This window comes from Aplysia californica, unplaced genomic scaffold, assembly GCF_000002075.1.
Source record: "Aplysia californica isolate F4 #8 unplaced genomic scaffold, AplCal3.0 scaffold01256, whole genome shotgun sequence".
Classification (NCBI taxonomy): Eukaryota; Metazoa; Mollusca; class Gastropoda; order Aplysiida; family Aplysiidae; genus Aplysia; species Aplysia californica.
Genome location: NW_004798526.1, coordinates 32,078 through 51,243, shown reverse-complemented (window position 1 = coordinate 51,243; position 19,166 = coordinate 32,078). Strand labels below are relative to the sequence as shown.

The 19,166-nt window shown below is 39.5% G+C and overlaps 2 protein-coding genes across 2 annotated transcripts in view; one reads left to right on the top strand and one right to left on the bottom strand.

The window, feature by feature from the left end:
* Positions 1 to 3,736, bottom strand: part of LOC101863792 (ras-related protein R-Ras2) — a gene marked incomplete in the record, with an annotated part of 11,255 nt that extends 7,519 nt beyond the window's left edge. The window contains 2 exon segments of the mRNA XM_013090395.2: positions 1,102 to 1,189; positions 3,541 to 3,736. Of these exon segments, the coding sequence (XP_012945849.1) occupies positions 1,102 to 1,189; positions 3,541 to 3,648 (196 nt within the window).
* A 52-nt stretch (positions 3,737 to 3,788) lies between these two features.
* Positions 3,789 to 19,166, top strand: part of LOC101863560 (telomerase protein component 1) — a gene marked incomplete in the record, with an annotated part of 24,485 nt that continues 9,107 nt past the window's right edge. The window contains 13 exon segments of the mRNA XM_005112389.3: positions 3,789 to 3,890; positions 5,674 to 5,791; positions 6,932 to 7,189; positions 8,545 to 8,729; positions 9,242 to 9,352; positions 10,272 to 10,389; positions 11,313 to 11,408; positions 12,232 to 12,349; positions 13,195 to 13,317; positions 14,767 to 14,787; positions 16,043 to 16,158; positions 17,181 to 17,286; positions 18,826 to 18,950. Coding sequence (XP_005112446.2) covers positions 5,753 to 5,791; positions 6,932 to 7,189; positions 8,545 to 8,729; positions 9,242 to 9,352; positions 10,272 to 10,389; positions 11,313 to 11,408; positions 12,232 to 12,349; positions 13,195 to 13,317; positions 14,767 to 14,787; positions 16,043 to 16,158; positions 17,181 to 17,286; positions 18,826 to 18,950 — 1,416 coding nt within the window.

The window sequence follows — 19,166 nt, the reverse complement described above, 5'->3', positions numbered from 1 at the left end:
GGGGGGTTGTTCCCCCAGACAGCCAGCCAATACTTGGTGGAATCAAAGGTCACTTGTGTGGTTGGCAAACATTGGTAAAAACTTCACACCTCATAACTGTTTTCCTAGCCTCTCTAATAATGGCAAGCGTCAATCTTACTTATCCATTGAGACCAGTGCTCACATCTCATAGGCTAAAGGACCACTGTTTGACAGATTAGAATTATAGAAAACATCGAGCTTCTCCTTTGTTTCCACCCTTAGCCCCACACATCAATGAAATAGGCACGTTCAACCAATGCCACCCCTCCCCTGTATGTAACGATTCAAGGAGCTTTTTCTCTTGGCTTGCCTCACCATCAGGGCAGCAGGAAGCGGTCAAATTGGTTTCACATCTCTGGCTACCCAGGAAAGTCTCTGAGCTGGAGTCACTTGAACGCTTTCATGAGCAATGGTGAGATTTCACGCCCACACAAACCTGATCAACTGTCTGCCCCAAACCATACCCCTTTCCCATTTCCTCACTCAGCATCGTGGAGTAGAGGTTACATACAATGAACCAAACAAGAGAAGTTTGTTTCGAAACAGGGCTGAGTGGGCAAAGCATTTTCTGTATCAGACAGATGAAATCGAAGTCGGTACTTTCCCGCCAGTTAGACAAATTTTTCAGAATTTTTGTTTTTGGCTCAATAAACACCTTGTTTGTATGCCTATTTATAAACATATTTCTTTGTGGATTTTACTGAAAAACGTTGATTAAAGGCACAATAAAAGTAAATATTCAGTTTCCAAGGACTCTCAAGCCTTGGATATTAACCAAATTTGGCTGCCATTTTCTCGTTAATTTTATCTCTGAAACCAGGCGACCTCTACCTTCTTCATTCATGAATATCTCGACTTCTATTGAAACTATAGTGTATTTTTTTCATAGAAAGATAGTCAAATGAACAAGCTTTAAGATAATACCAATAACTCTACAAGCAAAAAAATGACGAGTGCGTGATTCTACAGTGGCGTGACAAAATCTCTTTTTTCTTGTCAACTTCAACAAAAAAATCCAAGAAGAAGACTCTAACTTCACAAATATATAATATATATATAGAAAAATGTATCTCTACTCACTGTCTAATCTTGCAACATGATCGTCGACTACGCATTGTTTTGCATATGAATCCTCGATGGTGGGATCATAATCTGTGACGAAGTATGACTGGGGAAGAGAAAATGAGCCTTGAGTCATTGACATTTTACAGTAGAGACCACCAGCCACTTGCTACTTTAACAAGTATGCGCACATATCTTCCACAACCATCTTATAATTATGTACTAAGTTAAATAAACTTAATTCCATGGGAGAAGAAGTCCAGAAGGCAACTACTTTATTATAATATTATATGCAGTGGCTAACGCTGTGAACGTAGCTTGCAGGCTAAGATCACAGCGTCCTGAATGTTGTTTGCAATGTAAGAATGATCTTGCTCACTTCACCTTCTCCCACCCTTCTTCCTGCCTTGGCCTTCTTTCATTCTCCCTTGTTTCTTCAAATGACTTTTATTTTCAAATTGTCGAGCTTAGCCGGGTTCGCACACGGGAAGAGGATTGAAGTCGTGTTTCGTGCGCTGAGCGGGCAAGGCCTGGTCGACCCAGGCTGTTTTGCTGCGCCCGCCTTCGTCATCCATAAACTCTATTGCATTCAGACCACGCTGCATTATTTTTCACACTAGGCCTAGTATTCCTGTGCTGTTTCCTTGTTCACTCTGAGTTTGAGCGACCGTAGCGTTTCAGTCGTGCCTCTGTGCCAATGGCGGATGATTCAGGGTGCCGTGAACGTAGCCTGCAAACTACGTTCACGGCGCCATGAACTTAGCCACTGCGTATATTATAATATCAGTCATCTGGTACCCCCCCCCCCCCCTGATTTTCTTGTTAATTGATATTTTGCATCTTAAGTTAAAGATTTGCATAAAATTTATTCATGTTCAATGGTTTTAGAGGCCATGTATTTGGCAGCCAAAAATGTATCATGTAATGAACAGAAATGAGGGTTTGGTCCATCAAGCCAAGCAGTGCCAGAGAATACTTAGTAAAAGAGTTTATATACCTCTAAAAATTTAAAGTAAAGCTTGTGTGCTTTCAACTTTCAGTGAGAATGAGAAGGGGTGGGACGGGAAAGAAAAATCATGCGGAAATAAAACCAAAAAAACTTATGTAAAAGAAAATATAGGCCTGCCCTAGATTCTAATTTATTGGTAGGCAGCGGCTATTCGGACTCGAGTCTGAAAGAATAGCCTCCCATGGCTATTCGGTCTCAAACTCCAATGCGTGTACCTGATGTGATACGGACAGGCAATTCAACCTTGGCCCTTCCTTGGTTTCTCTACAACCTAGCCAAAATTTTCGACACAAATTAAAAAGTATTTGAGACGTTAACAGTGACAACAGTTGCAAAATCTAAAATACTAATTGTAACAGTTCAACAAACAGGGAAATGGCAACTGAGCTCAAAGAAGTGAAAAAAAAGGAAGATCAAAGTTTCAGAACAACAAAGGATCATAGTATCAATAAACCCACTTTATTTAACGATAAAGACAAAATCATGGATCAATTGGAAATTCAGTTAGAAATTAAGATGAGAAAAAAGTTAAAACCCGTCCAAAAGGAACAAAACTCAGTCATTCAAAGTAATGCGCATTGGAGTCTATATTTAGACTTGAATCCGATTAGCTGATTAGCCACTTCGATACCGGTAACCTTGGCCCTAAGTAAGTTGAGAGATTACTAGACTTACTACTTGTAGAGTTGCAGTTGTACCAGCTAGATCTAGATCTAGATCTATATATCTAGATGCTGTCAAAGTCAACGGAAGAAAAAACTCTAATTGTCTTAAATAATCATATTGGCATGTTAAAGACAGACTAACTAAGAGCAGTCTTATTAAGTATGAATTATAATTATGTAGCCTAGAACTAGAATCTAGAAGAAATCTAGATCTAGATCTAGAATCTAGTGCTTTTTTGGTAGTCAGCTTGGGGGTGGGGGTTGGGGGATGGAAACGACAAAGACCGATCGGTCCGAAAGCTGATACACTTTTCTATTAGGAGGGGAAACATCAGATGACCCACCTTTTCCTGAATATAGGAGTAAAAGTGCTAGTTCCAGCACTATGCCAAGGCCACAAAACTAAGACCTGACAATGTAACAAATAGCCTACTGAAATTGAAATAGATATCTAGGCTAACTCAAACCTCTAACCCATCCCTTTCAGTTTTCCCTCATTCCCTTGGCTTCAGTTCTAAAATCCAACTCCTTGTCCATTGTAAAATGAAGATTCAGAATTTTGGACCAATATATTAATCATTATCGTGCCATGAATAATGAATAAGAAAGGTTTATTCAATATTCGAAAAGACTAAGATTGTTTGATTGGAGTAATTCTTGACTCTTGACGGCAAAGAAAATGAGAAAGAGTGTCTTCCTTCATCGATAACTGGTCATGCTCGGAGGGGAAGGGCGTTCACAGCTTTAGTCATCACACCAAAAACACTTTCGAAAATGACATACCTGTATGAACTGGATTGTTAAGGCACTTTTACCGACACCACCGCCTCCAACAACTACCAACTTAAAACTTTGACTATAGTTGTTGCTATCGTTGGCATTCCGGGACATTTTCGCATCCTCCCAATAAAAACAACAAGGTGAAATCAATCAACAAGAAAATATTTGGAGGCTTTGTCGTTACTGACAGTTTCAATGCAATTCTTTTCACGCATGCGCAATTCATTACTTTCGTTTTTTAGTTAGGAGAATAAGCCAGATAATAACATTTTTGTAAGTTACAGAGGTACCATAAAACTGGTATCTCTTTAACTTACTTTCTGTTACTTCTAGCGTTTGACTGAACGAATTAAGTATGCAAGTTTCCTTTATTCGTACTTCAAGAGTTTGGATAAAATGGGAAGTCATAGGCAACCTCAGTTTGTTACAATGTTAATGATGGATACGGAAGAGAGAGAGGCTCTTTTTTGTAGAGAAAGTATATTTAGTATAATTTTAATCAACATGGCCGCGTTTCCATACAAAACAAATCGTAGGGCCTCTATTGAAACGTACCTTTTGAAAAGGAAGCCTCTGACGTAGCGTTCGTTGCTCTTTTGAAAGTTTTTTTTTTGGTGAGGTGACAAATAGGACTAGATTTGTTATATGCTTCCTGGTGACTGAGACAGGCAATATCAATTGCTGTTTCTGATTGAAGTTAGCTCATTGAAATTGATGAATAAAATAATATTTGAATGGATCTTCTAGATCTAGATTCTAGATCTCTAGGCTAATCTAGATTCTAATTAGATAGATACTAGATCTACTTAGACTAGATCTAGATCTAGAATTCTTGTTGAATATTGAATGTCATGGACAGTTAGTCTTAGTTTTAAGTCTTCTGTTTCTTGGAATCTCGATGACTTTTTAAAATATATATATATATAATAAGTTACGGCTTACGCAGTGGCTACGTTCACGGCGCCGTGAACGTTGGCAGTAATGGCAGGCTACGTTCACGGCGCCCTAAATGCAGTTTGCAGGTGCTGTTGAGGCTACGTTCACGGCACTAAAGCTTCTTCGTTTAGGGGGAGCGTCAACCGCTGGTTTAAGTCAGCCAGTTTTAGTCAGTGACGAGGACGAGAGTGATGTAGGCCTATATTAAATATTTTGGTCAGCTTCAAGTGTTCCATCCCTTGAGATGAAGTGGGATTCGGAAGATGGGACTGGTCATAAAATGTGTACAATAATTAATAATGACTGTATTGCACCGGGTCAGCGTGGGAACCGACTCAGAGAAATGACGGGAATCAATTATTCTTATTATAATGACTTAAACACCCTCTCTCTCTCTCTTTCTGTCTGTCTGTCTCTCTCTCTCCCCTTTCTCTTTCCTTTTCTCTTTATCCCCCCCCTCCCCTTCTCTCTATTTTTCTCTGTCTCTGTCTGTCTGTATCCTTTCTCTCCCCCCACCCCCCCTTCTCTTTTTTCTCTGTCTCTGTCTGTCTGTCTGTCTGTCTCTCCCTCCCTCTTTCTCTCCCTCCCCTCTCCCTTCTCTCTCCCTCCCTTTTTCTCTCCCCCCCCCCTCTTAGGCTCCCTCTCTCTTTCTCTCTCTCCCGCGGTCCTCTAGTCCTCTAGCCCTTCACGAAGTCCTGTCATAATAATAATAATAAAATGAAGATCATTTTTATAGAGCCTACTCCCGTGTAAACACAGCTCTATGCGCTTTACATAAATGCATGTACAAACAATTCATGCGCACACGCAAACATTCACACACTCACACACACACACACACATTCATACACACAAACATGCTTGCACACTCACACACACACATGTGCCCTAACATGCATGCCAAAGACACGCACACACACACACACACACACACACACACACACACATACACACAGACACACTCGCATGCACACACACACAAACACACGCACATACACACACATCTACTTTCTTATCACATGCGTATGCGTACACATCGTTACTAAATGAGAGCACATACAAATACATAATAAAATAATATACACAGTGCAATTCGCAAAATGCATAAATGGATACTTAGTCATTTATATAACATTGTACCGAACATAAATCTACTGTATATATGACTGCCTACAATCAATACTTACTTTGTGTTTTCAGTTTTGTTCCTGTTTCCAGCATCTGAGTCTCCAGACCTCCATTCATCCTGAATTGATGGTAGCCATGCCTTAAATACACCATGTATCGATCGTACATCAAAGGACAAGTCAAACAAAAGGTATTTTTAGTCGTGGTGTGCTGTGGCAATCTCCTAGAAAAATGTTGATGTTTTCAGCTTTAGCTAGTCAGTTGCTCTTGGAGATTCACACTGGAATTAAATTAAGTTGCTGATTTAAATCCGTGTTTCGAAGTTGAAGTCTTTTTCAATACAATGAGGTTGTACAATTTTGGGGTACTCCAATTTAGAGTACTTCTCCATCTTGACAGACCCAAGTGGGTGAAGCTTAATTAAGGAAAAGTTCTCAAACTATGTGAGATCAAGAATGAGCCTGAATACTTTATCTCATAGATGGGTATACCCACTATGGCGGGGCCCTCTTTTGGTATGAAATCTGAAATTGATATTTTCATCACAAGTTGGTAATTAAATCAGAACAAGTGAACCTATTTCGATAGTTCTTCATCTAATGAATCAATTCCTTGTAAAAGAGACCTGTTTTCGGCTATTAAAGTAATTTGATGTCGAAGTCATCGTAAAGGAATATTCAAGCCACTGCTAGCGGCTCACCGGCACAGTGGTTCCTACTGCGAAGCAATGGGAGCGGCTTGCCGGAGATAAGAAGCTAAGGAATTGAAAGAGATTGGCTGGCTGTGCAGTTGAGCATGGTGCGAACAGCTCTATCAGTGAACAGCTCTATCAGTGAACAGCTCTATCAGTGAACAGCTCTATCAGTGAACAGCTCTATCAGTGAAGACACACTTGAGCTTATTGCTAAAAAGAAAAAAAAAAGAAGAAAAAGATGTTGCTTTAGTGATTCATGTGTCATTGTTCACCAGTTGTTTTTATTTTTTATAAATAAACTGGTTTTGATACTCATAAGAAATTGAAAAGTAAATAAATTTACTGTTCTTTTGCAGCTATATTGATATTTAGACAGCACAACTACTTTGTCGTTTGATTTGCAATTTATGATTATGTAAATACATTTTTTCTTTTTTCTGTTGACTTAATGGTAATGCATAATGCCCAGCATATATCTTTTTCCTGTTTATTCACCCCCCCCCCCCCTCCCATGGGTAAAAAAAAAATTAATTGCAAAACTGACTCCCAGCTGGTTTTGAATTTTATTGAAAATTTAAGATAAAAAGACAAATTTGTAGAAGTTATTTCTGAATTTTCTTTGTTTTTGTTTCACAGACAGGTGAGGAGGAAGGAGGCAAGACTGTCGAGCCTGATGGTAACAACAGTGATGACGATGTTGACGATTCAGTCAAATCGGCCGTTAATAAAGTCTGGTCTGAAGTTGGGATACAATGTGACAAAGCTGCCCAATATGACGTGACAAACGTTGAGCCTGTGGAGTCGAACACAGCAAGTGACTGGAACATCATTCGTGTTTTCGTGTCTTCTACCTTCACCGACTTCTTCAATGAGCGGGAGGTGTTGGTGAAAAAAGTAAGTAGAAGGACATCTCCTAGCTGTTTCTAGTCAAGAATATCTCTCAGCTGTTTCTAGTCAAGGACATCTCTCAGCTGTTTCTAGTCAAGGACATCTCTCAGCTGTTTCTAGTCAAGGACATCTCTCAGCTGTTTCTAGTCAAGGACATCTCTCAGCTGTTTCTAGTCAAGAATATCTCTCAGCTGTTTCTAGTCAAGGACATCTCTCAGCTGTTTCTAGTCAAGGACATCTCTCAGCTGTTTCTAGTCAAGAATATCTCTCAGCCGTTTCTACTCAAAAACACCACCCAGCTGTTTCTACTCCAATAATTTACAATTCTAATGTCTAGTTTTACAACTGGATTAACTTCTTATCTTCATCAAGCCCTGCAAGTGGCTTGCAGTTAGAACGGTTGTGCCGGTGAGCCGCTGGATTTGAACTTTCAAAACATGACCCTGCTTATGTGGAAGGATGAAATTTTCTGCAGGGAGAAAAAAGGTTACATGCTCAACACAAATTACTACTCATGTTTGGAACGGTTGTTGCTTTGACACAGAGTCGCTGGTGCCTACAAAAGGATCTCACCATACATGTACAACAGATTAGTGGTCTGTTATATAATCTATTTCCTGAACAACAGATTTCTGGTCTGTTATATGTGAGGCAGTGTAGTGAAATCAAGTGTTCGTCAAAATAATGAAATTGAAAAAGTCGGCCTTTGTCTTCCTGTTTGTCAATTTTTAGTGAATTTGTATTTTTTAGCTAAACACCTTTTATGTTTATTAATTTAAAAATACACTGTTGTCTGGATTTTACTGAAAATTTTTATTAAAGGCACTGAAAATGTAAATTTAGAATTTCCGAGGACTCTAAAGCTTTGGAAGTCACCAAACTTTGGTGGCCATTTTTTCACAAAATGTACCTCTGAAATCAGGGGAACCCCACCTCCTTCAATCAAAAATAGCTCGACCGCTATAGAAGATGGATGGATACTTTTTTCATTGAAAACAAAACAAATGAACCAGCTTTAAGATGACAGCAACAACTCCATATGCCCAAAAACTGACGACCGCCTGATTCCACTGCTTTGCAACACAAATAGTCTATTTCGTTTACAACAGTTCTTGTTTATTGTAGTCTCTTGTCTTTTATATTGTCTATTTCCTGTACCGGTACAACAGATTTTTGGTTTGTGGTATTGTTTAATTCCTGAACTAGAGTTTTCTGGTCTGTGGTATAGTATAATTCCTGTACCCAAAATTTCTGGTCTGTTGGTCCTGTACTACAGATTTCTGGTCTGTTACAGTCTTTTCTCTTAACCCAAAGCTGTTGCACAACTTCACTTTCTGCTGTCCCCAAACCTTCTGTGTCAGGTTTTCCCAGAGTTGAGAGAATGGTGTCTTGAGAGAAGACTCAAGTTGGTGGAGTGCGACCTTCGCTGGGGAATTCCCAAGGACACCTCGACGGCTGAGACGATTCTGATCTGTATGGAGGAGATTGAGAGATGCCGAGATAAACACATGCCGCACCCTTTGTTCATTACCTTGGTTGGAGAGAGGTTTGTTATTAAGTCAAATACTTCCTCATTTAAAGGTGATGTCCGGTATCTTTTAAAAAAATGCTTTGCCTTTGGCTTACCTTAACTTATAATTCATCTCGATTTTCATAAATGATATATAATTGAAAAATTGTATTAAATAAAAAAGTCATTGTAAATGTTGAGACACAATTAGCAAGGGATTTCTGTGTGCTGTGCTCATGTCAGGAAACCCATTTAGTATCTGTGTGAGTACTAGTGTCAACTGTTGGTTGTCACATTTCAATATGTATGTATGTTTGTGTGTGTGTCTGTGTGTTTGTGTGTGTATGTGTGTGTGTGTGTGTGTGTGTGTGTGCGTATGTAGTGTGCGAGTATGTGTGTGTGTGTATTATGTGATTATGTGTTTTGGTGTGTGTGTGCGCCAGTGAGTCTGTGTGTGTGCACAAGTATGTGTGTGTGTTTGAGTGTGTGTTTTGTGTTTGTGTATGTTTTGTGTTTGTGTAAAGCGCACACTGCTTTATCTTGTTCAGGTATGGTTGGATTCCAAGCAGTGAGGAGGTGCCTGCCGAAGCAAAAGAGAAGTATGACTGGATAGACGGGACATCTATCACGTTTATGGAGATTCTGAACGGAGCTTACAGGTGACGAGGGGGGGGCGCTCTCTGTTAGTTTGTGGCTGATTTTGAACTGAGTTGTTGCAGCCGTTTTTCTGTTTTTTTGTAGAAGAAATTAATTTACGAATGCTATTTCGGCACTTATATGAGCTTATTGTGTTGCAAGTGCCGTAAAACTTTACTAAAACTAAACAAGTGTATTTGGGACTCCCGAAAAGACATAAAGGCATTCAACATCAAGCTTTCACTGACAACGCTGAAGGCAAACAAGGCAGGGGTAGGCCCTGAACAACCTACTTGGAGAGTCTGTCGCATATGTGGCACTTGATGATGATGAGGAAAGGAGTATAAAATTGGTCTTAGATATATATGGAAAAATGAATGTAGTAAACGAAATGGCTGCATTCAACGTTTGAGTTGAAGTGAGTGTAGCAGATGCTGGGAAGTAGTAGTGGGTCGTGTGTTTCTCTAACTTTGATAAGTTTTTATTATTATTTTTTTATTGTAGTAGAGGGTTTTATGACGCTCGCAACTGCATAAGGTCATATGAGTGCCAAGATAAGTTTTTGATCTTGTAGTTTTGTTTTTGACTTATATTGAATGTTTGTTGTTGTGCAAAAGTGATAGGTTTGGTGTAATCTCTGTATACTTTTCCTGGGATGGGGTTGTGTGTATGTGGGGAGGGGGGGGGGAGCTTTCATAAATTGATATAACTGGGATATAGAAGAAAACGTCAATATATCTTTCCACGCTTGTCATCTCTTTCCTCGCCTTCCGTCTTTTTCTCCAACATTTCTTGTATTGTTGATCAATTTTCTAATTTTCTAGTTTACTTTGAATGGAAATAGTGGGGAACTTTTAAAGAAAAAAGTATGAGTTATTTGACTGTTGTTTTATCTGGACAAGCTTTTATTTCTTTCATTTAATATTTCTTATCTTATTTCAGGGAGTGCAATCCAAACGCTGGCTTCTTCATGAGGTCAAAGTCTATCTGTGACGACATCCCTGAAAGCTTTCAGTCTCGATTTGTTGATTCGGAGTCATTGCCAAATTACCATCTAAAGGTTAAGCATTGCTGTCTTTCTTTCATCACAGCTGATCACCTCTGTGTCTATCAGGGCAACTGAAATTACAGAAAAATTAAATTACGGCTGAGGAGCTTCTATCTACATTGTAAAAAATTTTTGTCTTTCATTCTGTGTCCCTACAACTTGAGTTTTTTTAACTTGCACCAAAAATTGAAAAAATATAATTATTCCCGAACATTTTTCCAAAATGGTACATTTTGGGTTTTGTTTATTTTTTTATTTCATTATCACGAGCCTGGCTCCATTTAAAAAACAATGTCGCATCGTATGGCCCTGAACACTTATATTTTTTGTTGTAAACATTATTAGCGCTCATATGACCTTAGCAGTTGCGAGCGCTGTAAAACCTTATACTATACATACATACAAACATTATTATGTCTTTAAAAGTGTGCACTTGCTGAGGGAACATCAGGAAGAAGAGTTGGAGAATTCATGGGAGATCATGAGAGATCCTGCTTGATAATCATAAAATGTATACTTTTCTATACAATCTGAACATGTCTTATATCCATTTCTTTCACCCAATGTTCAGTCGCAAAATTGAAATGATATAGCCTAAATTAACAAGAAATATTTGGAGATTTTCTGAGGTACCATTCAATATGCATGACCCATGAAATCCATGAAAATAAGAAATCGTATTAGAAAAATTTCCCAAGTTTGAGTCACAGGGCTCATCAGTGTAAACTGTCAGATCATTTCTCTGATTTTATGATTCTGATAAGAACTGTTTGGCTATTTGTGCTGTTGTCATTAAAATACTTAATTCACTGTCTCTTTCTGTTTCGTTTCCCTTCTTCTTAAATAACGTTTGTCTTCAGTCGTTCTAATATTCACAAAATAACTTTTGTCTTCGGACAGCTTCAAAATAATTGTTAATTCTATTCTCTTTGAAGGTAATGAAAAAGAAAATAGCGGAAAGATTCCCGACCCAGTTGTTCCCTTACAGCTGCTCTTACAAGCAGATCTCTGACAAGTCCGGGAGAGACAGGGTGAGTGTGTAACGCTATTTTATGAGGCTTCTTCAGTTATGTAAAAATGTTGACGTTTCAGGGTTCCCACTCAACCGGGTAAATGGCAAAAGCCAGGAATTTTATTTTCAGATTCCCTTTTCCAGGAAAAAAACATGAAAATGGATGAAATGAAAGTAGATGGGAGAAAGCTGGGAAATCAAAAGGCTGCCCGTCATTACTATTTAGACGGAAACATTGTGATTTTTTTTTTTCAAATTTATGAAAAGTACACCCTTGATTCTGATTTAAAAGTTTATTTGCCATTAGGCTACCCCAGCTCACCCACAACTTCACGGTGTATGAGGAAGAAAGACAGCCAGACAATGACAACCTATGTCATCACGTCACGTGCAGCTGTCAAACTTTAACTCTCTCTGTGCCTAGAACCTTTAAAATTGTAGCCCCTCAGTGTCAATTTGCCCTTAGATAACCATTAGCTGTCATAAGAGCTAAGAGTAAAGCCAGCGTTACTTTGTGAAGATGTCGAACAGTTCCTGTACTTTTGCATTGCATTGCGGGTGACAGCCTAAAAGCAAATGAGAGAATTATTCTTTTTAAAAAGGGAACAAGTTTGTGTTTTGAAACAATCAGCTGGGGTGTGTGGCATGGTGTATATAGCGATGTACTATCAGAAACCAAAGCTGCTAATGCATTATAATTGAGGGAGGGGGTGGGGGGGTTGTTTTTGCAACATTCGTACTGACAGCAAATAACTACCCCCCTCCCCCCTTCATCTCTTTATGTTTGTTGCAATGACTTTTCTTTTGAAGTCTCAAGTAACTTTATTCATACGACTCTCCAGGTAGAACTGGTGGACATGGATGAATTTGCTGAGAAAGTTTTAAATTTCTTGAAGAATGCGATAGACCAGAGTTATCCCCCCTGTGCACAGCAAGAGTCGGTCGACTCCATCAAACAAGGTGAAGGTGGTTGTGTAATACCCGGTGCCCATTGGCAAGATTGGTTCGGGTTGGTTTGGTCATCGGGGCTATCCAGATTTTCCTCCATGGAGGGAGTAAAGCTACCAGTGTAGCACAACCCAAGTGAAACCAAAAATGACCTTCAATAACAAACGCATTTGTTTTCAAGGCTGTGAGTCGGGTGATCGGTTTGAGGCAGGGGTCTATTTATAGTGTGCACAGAAGCTGCTGGAAACCGACTCAAACCGAACCTAACCGAACCAACCCTCCAATGGGCACTGCCTATAAGAGCTGACACTCGCTGTTTGTGTGGATGGTTTAATTAACAAATCTAAAACATCTTCACATGTTTTGTTTTTATACATTTTTAGCCAAGTTGATTCGTATGGCATTACAATTACAGTTCTATTCACCCTGTTACTGCGAGTTACTGTGAGTGAATTTGTAGGGCCGTTTAATTACTGTAACATTCATCGTTTTACTGATCTTTTTTGGGGATTGCAAAGTTGATAGATCAGGATCTACGTATTTGATAGGTTAGTGCATTGATATGGCACGCATAGAAGGGGTATGGGGTTTCATTTGGTGACTTTCAAAGCTTGAGTGTCCTTCGAAACTGAAAAAAACAACAATTTTTGTGCCTTTGATCAATGTTTTTCAGCAAAATCCACACAGAAATGTGTTTTTAAATGGACATAGAAGGTACTGAACTGAAAAAAGACAATTAAAAAAAAATTACCCAACGGCCTGAGAAATACTGATTTTCTTGATTACATTTTTTTTGATGAGCGCCTGATTTCACCATGATGCCTGACAAACTGTTGTTGTGCTTGTCTTATTTTCAGAGCTGAACTTACAGCGACTTTTTGCGGTGGATAAAGCCAAAGACCTAGTGGGCAGAGAGGCGGAGTTGAAGGCGTTGCTGCAGTTTCTCTCAGAGGGATCTAGTAGTCTTATGGAGGAGTATGGTAGGTACAGAGTCTTAGTTTAGCTTTAGTAAGAGTTTTACGGTACTTGCAACACAATAAGGTCATATAAGTGCCGAAGAAAGAATAGATGTGTTATAAGAGAGTAACATACACAAAAAAGAAGGAGGGGAGATAAGGACAATAGATATTTGATAGGAAAGGAGCAAACGACACCAGAGCACCCGCCAACCACCCAAGTACAGTTACAGAGTCTTATGGAGGACTATGGTAGGTACAGAGTCAGAACTGAGCTCTTCGATCCAGTTCCTCTATGGTGGAGCACTTTAAAGTAAGATAGACAAGATAAGACAAAATGGGATAAGATAAGACAAGTTGAGATCAGATGAGATAAGATAAGATAAGGTAATAATAAGTAAAGGTAAGGTAAGATAAGATAGGATGGGGTGGGGTGGGATGCCACAAGTGCCGTGAAGCGCTTACTAGAACATAAAACAATGTATCACAACTTTGTTTGGCTTTGACATGACTTGGGTTGTGAGATTCAAATATGTGCTCACGAGGTGTGGTATGATTATCTCATAACAACTTTACGAAATTTGATGATGTTTGAATAAATATCTATACTTGCTTGTCTTTATTTTTTTATATGTGTTTTGTATTTTATGTATTGATAAATCAATTAGTTGGTTGTCTGTATTTCTTATGTATTGAGTGTATTGTACTGAACAAAATGTGAGGCAGCGTGGTGGAATCAGGCTCTCGTCAAAAATAATCAAAATGAAGAAACTTGCATTTTTCTGCAGGTTTGTGAAGTTTAATCAAATTTTTGTTTTTTGGTTCAACACCTTTCATGACCATTAAAGAACTCATTTCTGGGTGGATTTTTCTGAAAAGCGTTGATTAAAGGTACAATAAATGTAAATTTTCAGTTGCCACGGACTCTTAAGCTAAGGAAATAACTAATCTTTGGTGGCCATTTTCTCACTAATTTTACCTCTGAAAACAGGTGACCCCCACCTCCTTCATTCGCAAAAATCTCAACTTGTATTCAAGATAAATAGATATTTTTTGCATCAAAATAAAGACAAGTGAACAAGCTTTAAGATGATACCAATAACTCTACATGCTCAAAAATGGACGAGAGCCTGATTCCTCCAGGCTGCCTCACAAATGGTTATTCAACCTGCACTCCACGGTCTCTCAGTTATCTGATCCACTTTTAAAATTGTTTGGTGACCCCTGCGCTGGATGTTAGATGTGGCTTCAGTTTCTGTGTGTTCTTCCCAGGATGTTGAGAATGATTCAGAAGGCTATCAGGTCTGCTGAGGGTAATGATGTAGATTGTGAAGTGCATAGAGCTTGCTGTTGAGAGGGCATTTCCGTTATACAAATGCTATCTGTTTTTATGAACTGAATCTACTTCACATTGAACATGTTAAGAAGATGACGTTAATGGACCTCTCATTTTTTTCTCTTTCCCCAATACAGGTGGTGATAACTGTACGGTTCGTAAGTGACTTTTTGTCTTTTTCTCATTGGCCATTTCTTGGGTGGTTTTTACATGAAATTTGATGAATGTTTTGTGTTTTTTGTGGTTTAAAACAATGTTGGGAGGGGTGGAGATGGGTGGAGTTTGATCTAAACAGTACTTTGGGCATCAAGAGGACAAGGGGAAAATGGCAGTGGTTACAATTTTCAATTGTCTTTGTCTTTTTTAAATTCTATTGTTTGACTCGTTTGATTTTAACTGTCAGTGCCATTTTTATCAAATAAATAGTTGTAGCTAAGTCCTAGTGACGTATTTAAAACAGTAGAACATGGACAGAATAGAGTTGCAATCGTCTTTATGAATGTTTGAAAGAAAGGCAAGTAGTTTTCACTATTTTTCCAGTGACTAATTGTTCCTGCGCTAGCAAAGTGGCTTAAAAATGCAACTAGCCTCTAATTTTGTTTGGTGGTACTCTATCTATCTTTTTGTAAAGAAACAAAACAAAAATGAGGTGGCAGTCACAAAAGAGACATGCATGGCAAGTTTTATCTTTACTAGATGATAAATAGACAATGGCTCACTAGGTACAGCTGAAGTGAACATTTTTGTTTGTGGTCTAAATTAAGTATACTGGGATTCACAATTGAATAAATAACCAATATGGACACCAAAATCGACCTTTTCTGGCTGTTGGCTACTGCTGTTGTCAGTTCTTTCCATTTATCTCAAAGGCAGCAAAAGTCATCATCATCCTTGCCTTTCTCACCCTGCACAGGGTATAGGCCACGGACAAACACTTTCCACCTTTCTCTATCCTGGGCTAGCCTCTTGATGTTATGCCATGTCTTCCCACTTTTCTTTTCTTCTATTTCTGTGATCGGGTCAGGAGAGTCCTTTCGGCTTTGTCCGCAGTCCTTCATTCTTTGAATCATTGTTCCTGCTGATGCAGAAGCTCGTCTGTCTCCCAAGACCGAAAAATAAAAAGCCGTTTGTCCGTGTTTCTCTAACTGACTGTTTTTTACTGGGTCGGGTAGTCGGCCCTCCGCAAACGGGCACTTTTCAGGCAACCAGACCTTTGCACCTTTAGTCGCCTCTTACGACACGCAGTATCACGGCAGGTGTATTCTTTGCTCTCCCATAGTAAAACTATGCCCCCCCCCCCTGCAGGGGCAAGCAAAAGTGATATGTGCCATTTTGCTAGCGCAGTGAAGTGACAAAATGTGATGTAATGCCGCTTTCCCCTGAGATGTTGATTTGCAATACCTCCACTTCCAGGCCAGAGCTCCGAGTGGGACATCCAGGAGGGAGACAACGAGATCTGTGTGCTGGAGGCTGCCAGTGGCTGGGGGAAAACTGCCTTGATGTGTAAGCTGATTGGAGAAGCTGTTAAGGTAAGCCCTCTTAACTCTTTCACTGCTGCGAATCGTGTTTCACGGCTCGTGTTACCCCCAACACTGGACCGCTAGCCGTGTTTCATGGCTTGCTACTTCCTGCTCCAAGGCCACACCTACTTTTCTAATAATTGAATCTGAAATCTCTGGCTGAAGAATGATTGTTTTTAGCGACATGTTGGGACAGGTAATTATTTTCCCTTTATTGCCATATACAACACATGTGGCTGATATTGAAAATTGAACTAAAAGAATCTTTAATTTGTCCGACGGTCGGTAGGCAGAATCAGAAAGTAGATCACAGATAGGTCCAGTTCCAGGGGAGGAAAACCCCCCGATAATGAAAGAGTTAACTCTTTGTTTCCAGAAGGTGTTAAACCCGCTATGCCTGAGCTTTCTTTTGGTACAAATCCTAAAGGTGACACATATGCCACTGAATTAATCATTAAATCCAAACAAATAAACCTATTTTGACAGTACTCCATCTAATGAAGGAACTCACAGTAATAGAGACCGACCAATGTTATCGATATAAAGTGCTCAGAGCTTTTACTCATATGGGATAGCACACTATGTAAATGCAATCTATTGTTATCATCATTGTTATTAGAAATTTAAATCTGTCTTTTAGCTCATGATTATGTTTTCAAAAAGGTGCATCTGTGTTCTACAACAACATAAGCGCTTTGTTATCAGAAAGATGGCTTTGTTTTAAGTAAGACGTATCTTTGTATCTTTGTTTTTCTACGCAGTCTATTGTTTCTTACCAGGCATAATTTGTGTTCTGTCACACAATTGTAATGTTTTCAGAAAGGCGTATCTGTGTTCTACCTCACAATTGTAATATTTTCAGAAAGGCGTATCTGTGTTCTGTCACTCAATTGTAATATTTTCAGAAAGGCGTATCTGTGTTCTGTCACTCATTGTAATATTTTCAGAAAGGTGTATCTGTGTTCTGTCACACAATTTAATGTTTTCAGAAAGGTGTATCTGTGTTCTGTCACACAATTTAATGTTTTCAGAAAGGCGTATCTGTGTTCTACCACATCGTAGACAGCACCCCATCCAGCGGTAACCTGGAATGTCTCTTGTCTCGACTCATCGCTGCCCTCCTGCCTGAACCCACTGGTGAGGGGCGTATGTTTTTGTTAACTCTTTATCTCTGAGGAGGGGTAAACCCACAACGTTAGAGCCATCTTTTGGTGTGAAATCTAAAAGTGACAAAAACATCATGCGACCTCAGTGGTAGACATTACTCCATCTATCGATAACCTGGAATGCCTCTTGTCATATCTCCATTTTTTCTACAGTGCAAATGTGACATCATTTTAAGCTCACTCTTTGTTATGAACTGTTTTCACTGCTATTAAAAATGGAGATACGACAAGAAAGCACTGGGGTCGCCGTCACTAAATTGGTCATTAAATCAAAATAAATGAACCTATTTTGATATTCTTCATCAAATAAAAAAACTTTTTGTAAAAGTTTCCTGTTTTCGACAATTGCCAAAAAGTAATATGACGTCAAATTCAGCATAAAGAAATGTGCCCGAGTTTCTACCAGTAACACTCACCGGCACAGCTGTTCTGACTGCAGCCCACTGGGAGCAGCTAGCCAGAGATAAAGAGTTAAACAACTCGACGAAATAATAGTAATAATGAAGATCATTTCTATAGCGCCCACTCCCGTGTAAACACAACTCTAGGCACTTTACATAAATGCATGTACGAACAATATTCACGCATGCGACACACACACGCACACACACACTCATACACACACACACACAAACTCAGACATGCATACACACACAAACACGCCCGCACACACTCACGCACATATTCCATGCACACATGTGCAGACACATGGACGCCAAACACACACACACACACACACAAACACACACGCACACACACAATGAGCCAAGTTTTACATTTTGACTTTACAACACTATGGGTATCAAATGAAAGCTTTCTTGAAGCCCTGCCTGCGAGTGAGTCAGTATCAGTCTGGTTGCTTTGGTTCCAAAGTTAAAGTTGCTGGAAATTTGGGAGCCAGAAACACAAGGGGCTGAGAAATTTGAGATTTTGCCCGATATCTCAAACCAGCTGAGCGTGACAGGCAACTCTTTTTATCACGTGACTAATGCTTCTGTTCTATAACAATTTTATAAAGCTTTCTTTTACATTCTAGTTAAATCTTATAGAAACTTTCATTTAATTCTTTGATACTGTGGAAAAAAAGACTTATCTGGTCTTCCTGTCTGCCTCATGCCATATGGACTTCTGTTACTGTCATCAGACATTCTCTTTTTTAAAGTGGGTGGTTGGAGGGTGCCCCTAAAGCATGTCCTGCTTGTTTTCTTTCCTTCTGTCATTTTCTTCTGTTAGCCTGTGTGGCTTCTTTGCCTGTGCTGTGTGACCATTGTCATGTGGATGTGTTTCTCCTCTCCCAGGGTACCCTCTTGTCTTTCCTGAAAATGTGGGTAGTTGGCGGGTGCTCTTGTGTAGTTTGCTTCTTTTTTCCTATCAAACATCTATCATCCTGATCTCTCCTCCTTTTTTTTTGAGTTTGTTACTCTCCTGTAATGCTTCTAATCTTCGGCACTTATATGACCTTATTGTGTTGCAAGTGCTGTAAAACTCTGACTAAATCTAAACTTTCCAGAAGATGAGAAAAAAATTCTCACTGGAGGTGACACAACGGCCCAAGCTGAGCTACTGAAGACATCACTGGCCAGGCTTAGGGAGAGGGATGCGCGGCTGTGGATTATCATTGACGGGGTCAATCAGGTTTGTGGAAGATTGTACACCATCATCATCATCATCATCATCATCTGCAAAATAGAATATTCCTCCAGAGAAATAGAAGAGTTAGAAGAATCAAAGGTTAACACATTACACCCTAACTCGCCCGGGATCGCCCGGGAATTCCCTTACACGCTCCACCCTGACTCGCCCGGAACCGCCCGTGACGACCTAGCGTCTTTAGAAACTAAGTCTGGCCTT